Source organism: Echiichthys vipera (genome assembly GCF_963691815.1).
Source record: "Echiichthys vipera genome assembly, chromosome: 7".
Lineage (NCBI taxonomy): Eukaryota > Metazoa > Chordata > Actinopteri > Perciformes > Trachinidae > Echiichthys > Echiichthys vipera.
Window position 1 is genome coordinate 2,086,288 of NC_139832.1, and position 7,406 is coordinate 2,093,693.

General features: G+C 42.3%; 1 protein-coding gene across 1 annotated transcript; it reads left to right on the forward strand.

The window, feature by feature from the left end:
- Positions 1 to 590: 590 nt before the first annotated feature.
- On the forward strand, positions 591 to 5,154 carry faap24 (FA core complex associated protein 24; the record flags this gene model as incomplete). The annotated part of the gene is given in 5 exon segments (XM_083916168.1): positions 591 to 693; positions 2,451 to 2,593; positions 2,684 to 2,713; positions 2,715 to 2,840; positions 4,839 to 5,154. Coding segments are annotated over 5 exon segments (654 nt in total). The 3' UTR covers positions 5,091 to 5,154.
- Between the last annotated feature and the right edge of the window lie 2,252 nt (positions 5,155 to 7,406).

A 7,406-nucleotide genomic window follows, 5' to 3' on the forward strand; every position in this document is an offset into this window, starting at 1 on the left:
TTTCCCCGCTCCAAAAATGTAAAACATGCAAAGATGAATTATTATATTTGTAAAAACAGACATTTCATTTAATTTCATTTTATTTGCTTATTTTTTGTTTATTTGTAAAAACAGACATTTCATTTAATTCCATTTTATTTGCTTTATTTTTGTTTATTTGTTTATTTATTTGTGTTTGGATACTAAAATATATCAATACGTTATTATACGTATACGTAACAATACGTTATCTGAGTACTTCTTACACCGCTGTAAATAAACAAAATTTAATGGATTTTTAAGCAAGATTCTCTTATTCCGGAAGTGCATTTCTTTCTTCTTCTTTAATATTAAATAAATTATCCATATTTTCCCAACTCATACTTTATTGATATATAAACACTTATGATGTAAACACATAGCATGCACTGATGAATCGAGGCACTATGAGGTCGTGTGAGGACGTGCGCTTCCTCTTTTGTCCTGCAGGGGGCGGGGCAGAGGCGCCTGCTCCTCATCTACACCACCTCACTGCAGACGAAGAAGAAGAAGAAGACATTTCTTCTTCGTTTGTGTTTTGGAGGCAGAACTACAGCAGTCCGTGGATTTCCATGGAGACCAAAGCGCCCGTCGGGCTGAACGCGGTTCCTCCGTACGGACACGTTTTTACCACCGAGAAATGGAGAAACTCGTCCCTCGTTCAAAGCTTAAAAGGTAATTTAGAGTTTTATTAAAAACCTTTCAGCGTGTTACTTTGGGTTTCCACACGGAGACAACAAACTTTCACCAAACCCCATTAAAAAAACATCGATTTTTAATTTATTTTTCGCTTAAATGCAAAAACTACGAGGTGTAGAATAAAACTGTATTCATTTAGTGTTTTAAAATTACTCATACTTCATTTCGGCGTGTATATCATCGATTTAAAATGATTTAATAATGTATTCACAGCTTCTACAAACAGGTGTTGTGCCGTATTCAGCACCCCTGCCGTGAAATGCAGTTTATATACAGGTATATTTATATACAGGTAACCCACAAGGGTCAGAACATTGCTTACTTACAGTCTTTAAACTATTTTAAAGAGTTTAAAATCACAAACTTGGATGATAGCGAACACAAAACAACACCTTTTGTGTGTTCTGTGGAAATCTACTGCAGCCATAATTACTAAATGAATTAAAGGGATCTTTTGAGCAAGTTGAATGTATTTGACTTGACTTCCTAAATATAATCCCAGCTTTTCTTGCAATTCATAGGTTCAAAAGTGTGCTTTTAATTGGGTTACCTGTGTGTGTGTGTGTGTGTGTGTGTGTGTGTGTGTGTGTGTGTATGTATATATATATATATATATATATATATATATATGACACTACTCCTATAGGTCCAAACAACAGCCTTCTGATCCAGAATATCACCTGTAATGCAAGGGGGTGCATTTCACTGGAGAAATGTCATTTTAGAGAAAAAAAACATTGCTACGGAGATGAAATGCTAATATTATTATGTATTTTATTTTGAGGTGCAAGAAGAAGAGAGAAAGGTGCATTTTTAATTACAGTGTTAGATTTCAGTAATAAGTCACTTGAATGATGTGTGTGTGTTTCCTGAGCGTTGCTGTGCAGCGTTGTAGAGTCTGATGGCAGCAGGTAGGAACTGTTTCCTGTGGCGTTCTTTAAGCAGCAGGTAGGAACTGTTTCCTGTGGCGTTCTTTAAGCAGCAGGTAGGAACTGTTTCCTGTGGCGGCCTTTAGGCAGCAGGTAGGAACTGTTTCCTGTGTCGTTCTTTAAGCAGCGAGGTAGGAACTGTTTCCTGTGCTGTTCTTTAAGGCAGCAGGTAGGAACTGTTTCCTGTGGCGTTCTTTAAGCAGCAGGTAGGAACTGTTTCCTGTGGCGTTCTTTAAGCAGCAGGTAGGAACTGTTTCCTGTGGCGTTCTTTAAGCAGCAGGTAGGAGCTGTTTCCTGTGGCGTTCTTTAAGCAGCAGGTAGGAGCTGTTTCCTGTGGCGTTCTTTAAGCAGCAGGTAGGAACTGTTTCCTGTGCCGTTCTTTAAGCAGCGAGGTTGGATGAGTCTGCTGCTGAAGCTGCTCTGAAGCTCGTCCAGGGTTTGATGGAGGGGATGGGAGGCATCGTCCATGATCACCAGCAGTTTTGCAGCATCCTGTGCTCCACCACCTCCTCCAGGGTGACGACAACAGACCCTGCCTTCTTTATGAGTTTGTTTAGCAAGACTAAGTCCATAATTAACATCAGTGCCCTCTTCTATTTCTTTCTTATTACTTTACATGATTTAATGTGGACATCGAGTGTGCTCTGTTTTAATCTTTCTCTGCTTTCGAAGTCTGTCAAATGCAAAATGTGCCCTAATGTCAGAGCATATTGAGATTATACCTGCTCTTGTCTTCCTCTCTGCTTAAACATCTATGATTCATATGATAAGGAAAATAACCCTGCTGCTCTTCTTGTGCTGTAGGTGGAGGTGTGAAAATCCTCTTTGAGAACGAGCTGGGCCTCGCGGACTTCCACCTGCCCAACAAATGCTGCATCCTGTACGTGTCCGAGTGCGACACCATAGCAGGAAACGGCTACAAGAGGAAACTGGTTCGCTACAGAAATGTGAGTTTAATGAACGCCTGTGTCTCGCCTGTGTCTCTGTCTCTGTGTTGCTCTGCCCGACATGAACCGTGTCCCTCCATGTTTTTAAAGACCAGCAGCAGCTTCCAGGAGCTGGTGTTGGGTGGAGAAGACCCGACTCAGCGAGCAGTACTTCTCCGCTGTGCAGAAGTTTGTGGTGTTTGACCTCGGCCTCACTCTGCTGCCCGTCAGCGGGCAGACCGAAGCCTCGCAGCTCATCACTCAGATTGTGAGTAGCAAAGAAAAAACAGACCATTAAATGCTAGTTTTGTTGTTGATGTGTGTGTGAATGTGTTGATTCAATGCACTTTTAGGTTTATTCACGTGTCCTGTCGTCTGTTTAAGCCAGTTTCCCCTGTTCCTCTTTGTTGATGCAGTTTTTTTGTGTTTGACGAATATCCTCACTATTTTGACTTGTTCCATTCTTTCCAATTACTACTGTATAAACAATAAACAATATATAAACTACCTATAATCAGAATCAGAATTAGAAAACCTTTAATGTCCCGCAGACGGGGAATTTATTTGTCACAGCAGCAACAGAATATTACAAAATAAGATCAAAAATAGCAAAAATAAGCAATAAAATTACATTTAAAGGGAAGAAATGGACATATACACATATTCACATGATATAGTGCAGTTGTTCTTGTAGAAACTATATATATATATATATATATATATATATATATATATATATATATATATATATATATATATGTATGTATGTATAACTATGGATATCATGGAGGCCAGCTCGCTATTTTTTATTTTTTCAGTTTTTCGAGCCATTTGTTACAGAGGACAGATATGAGATGGGGTGTGAGAGAGAGGGGAGACATGCAGCAAAGGTGGCAGGTCGGAGTCAAACTCGCGGCCGCTGCCTCGAGGACCTTCAGCCTCTTTACATGAGGTGACTGCTCTAACCACTGTGCCACCAGACGCCCCTAACTATTTTTTAAAAGAAAGCTTAAAACGTATCTCTTCACTTTAGCCTTTACCTAACTGCTCAATTTTACCCCATTTTAACCGATTTTTTGGTACAGAATTGATCTCATTTCATCTTCAGCCTCTTATCCGGGGTCGGGTCTCAGGGGCAGCAGCTCCAGCAGGGGACCCCAAACTTCCCTTTCCCGGGCCACATTAACCAGCTCTAACTGGGGGATCCTGAGGCGTTCCCAGGCCAGTGTGGAGATCTAATCTCTCCACCTGGTCCTGGGTCTTCCCCGAGGCCTCCTCCCAGCTGGTACAGAATTTAGTCATAGAAATATGGGCTGGACCCATAAAGGTTTAGAAGAAACCTGGAGGTACGCTGACGAGTCGACCTTTTTAGGGCCCGTCCGCACAGAGACGCGTTTTCCTCTAACCGCACAACTTTAGTATTGTTTTGTTCGACCATCCACAGCAGCCGGCGTTATCGGAGCCTGAAAACGGGATCTTTAGAAACCAGGTCCCAGAGTGGGAAGATTTGAAACCGCCCCCCATGGCGTTGTGGTCTGGACGGTGAAAGCTCAGACTTTGTTAAAGGACGCCGTCATGGCCCCACCTCCGACCTCTGACCCTGCGGCGTCACATAACAACAACAGTGCTGCTGCGTGAGAGGACAGAGACGGACCCAGAGACTGGTCACTGAACTGGACTCTGAGCCACATGCATGGGACTGAATGAAGCCCAGCACAGATGTCTCCCTTTTCCCTGATGCTCTGAATAAGGAGCTAAACTGCTCTAGGCTCTGTTTCTAAATCCAGTTCTAAGCTGTGAAAAGTCTCTAAATGTAGTGAGAAAGTGGCGCCTGGGAGTGCTTTGGGACGGTGAAGGGGCTCCTAGCAAACAGACAAGACAAAGAAGAGCGTTCAACTTCCAGTCCAAAGAAAAAGAAACAAAAACGAATCAAAGTGAAGAACGGCAAAAAATCAAGAAGCATAGCGACCTAGCTCTAAAAGAACAGAAAGGACTGAGTCAAGGAACTCTGGGAAATGAGGTCCCAGAGGTTCACCTGCAAGAGACAACGTGTCTCAAATCTTACGGGTTATGACTTTAATGACTAAGGCTTTTGTCTGCATGTGACGTTCACAGCCTGCAAGTGCAGAGTTGACAATGATGACCTGGTTTGTTTGATTGTAAAGGAATCAAACACAGATCCTTAGTGTGAAAGGCGTAAAAAGCCCTCTGTCGGCTCATTTCGTTGTCTAATGTTGATTTTTCTTCCTGCTCTGATCGTCTTTAGGTTCACGGGGAGGGCCGAGAGAACCCCTTCAGGAGGAGGAGTTCGTCTCGGCTGTTGGACCCACTGGTCCTGACTCTGGTGCAGCGTGTCCCCGGGGTCGGCCGGATCAAAGCTCTCGCCCTCCTGCAGCGATTCTCCAGCATCCAGCAGCTGTGCAACGCAGCCCCCGCCGAGCTGGAGCCCATCGTGGGTGAGGCTGCAGCTCAGCAGATCCACAGCTTCTTCCACAGACCCACTGCTGCTGGAACCTGAAGGCTTGACACTTAAAGATATGGACCCACAAAAAGACATTGCCGTCCATAGAGAGCTTGGGAACTGGGGGTTTTGTGATTTGGCTGCGGACTTCACTGTCCTGCGTATCACATGGTTTTAGTTAGACAATTTTCTCTCCACAACAAACCACCATCTTAAGTCCTTGCTTTTGTTTTAAACCCACAAGATAAACATCGTCTTGTGTTTAATCTTTCTTGTTTTCTTATTAGTTCGGACTAAAATGTATTTATATGTAAGATTTTGGCAACAATGATGTTCTAATATGATCTGCATTTGGCTTCGTCAGAGGTCACGGCAGCTTAAAGGCGGACAGTGGGAAACGTTTTATCAAAAATAATAAACTAGTGTCTCAATAACAAGTCAGCTGTCATGTTTCCATCCATGTAAAAGTAGAGAAACCATCGCTAACCAGAGGAGGAGGTCTGAGACTCCACTTATCTCCAATTTACAATGCTGCCCTTTCATCCCTTCATTCACGATCCAACCTCAAAGAACAACTGTTCACAAATGTCCTCCTGTGACTCCAACGACTGTCGTTAAGACTCAATAGAGCACTAACCAAGTCCAGACCTACTTCCACCAACCACTGGACCAGGACCAGGACAAGGACCAGGCTGGGACTGGACCGGCACAAAGTCCAAACCTACTTCCACCAACGACTGTCACTCTAACGACGGGCGTGGGCACTTGGAGCACAAAAGGTTCCAGTGACATCATCGGCCTTGTGAGAGGTTAAATACCTGGATCTCCACACCAGTTAGTTGGACCAGTCCCAGCCTGGTCCTGGTCCTGGTCCCAGCCTGGTCCTGGTCCTGGTCCTGGTCCAGTCCCAGCCTGGTCCTGGTCCTGGTCCTGGTCAGATGCGTACATGAACTGATGAAGCCTCTTGGATGAGAGGTGAAACGTCTTCCTGACAAAGAACCAAGTCCAGTTGATTTGGACTGAAATTGTTTTCAGGAGTTTCTGGTGTTTCTCCACCAAAGAGACCTTTATCCTCTAAACTCAAGAAATTAATTCTCACATGTTTGGTGGAAAATTCTTCTTCTTCTTCTTCTTCTTCTTCTTCTTCTTCTTCTTCTTCTTCTTCTTCTTCTTCTTCTTCTTCTTCTTCTTCTTCTTCTTCTTCTTCTTCTTCTTCTTCTTCTTCTTCTTCTTCTTCTTCTTCTTCTTCTTCTTCTTCTTCTTCTTCTTCTTCTTCTTCTTCTTCTTCTTCTTCTTCTTCTTCTTCTTCTTCTTCTTCTTCTTCTTCTTCTTCTTCGACGATTTCAAATCCATAGCTGCGTCTTATTTTACTTCTAACTGCTCCTGTTTTTAACTTGATTTCTCTGTTTTCATCGTTCTGTCACTTTTCTGATGTTTCAGATTTGTTTGTGTATTTTCAAATGTTTTGTGTTTTGTAGAAAAATGTTTTGTGTGTTTTTATCTCGGCTATATTGCAAATGAGGTCGCTCCTCAATGTATTTTGGGGTTTAAATAAAGGTTAGAAATATATATGTTTTTGTGATATGCACATCCAGCCCTCACTGCTGCAGCTCGGCTCAGACGGATGAAGTGTTAAATGAGGAAAGTGCTGAGTTTTCTGTTTTTTCTTCTTTAAATCGATCTTTAAATTAAACTTTATTTACTTATATGTTTCGCAAAACGTATTTTTTTATATTTCAGACTTGGAAAGTTCTAAACTTTAAGTCCTTCTTCACTCAGAAATGTGTTTTTCGTCATCTGAAGTGTCTGACACTGACGACACTGACTCACAGTCGGGGTCTGACTGACGCCGGTTCAGGACGCACAGACTTTAACTTATATTTGCAGATCGCCTCTGGCTCCGTGTGCGGCCCAGGGTTCGTACCGGTGCTTATGTAAATGAATTTTAATGTTGTGTGTTTTCAAGGTTTAAAAAGTGCTTTATTTTTGGATGAAGTGCTTGAAAATGTTTGGTATTGTATCTGCATTTCTTTCATAACAAATAGCTATAGAATATCATTTTATTTTCATTTCTTATCATGATGGTAACACAGTCTCTTTTAACGTTATACAAAAGAGAAATCATTTTCAGTAAGTATGTATTCCTGTAAATGTGTAGGGTGCTGGAAAACCATGAAAATTGACCTTGAAAGAGCTTGAAAAGGTCTTAATTTTGACCTTGGAAAAGGTACAAACCCTGGTCTATGTTTGAGGCCCAGAGAGGTGTGGAAGATTGAGAAATGAGCTGCTCTCTTCATGTTGCTCTTAATATGGCTAAACTGAAGTTGGTGCACAGTGGGGTCATGGTACATAAACCCCTGGAATGGGACGAGT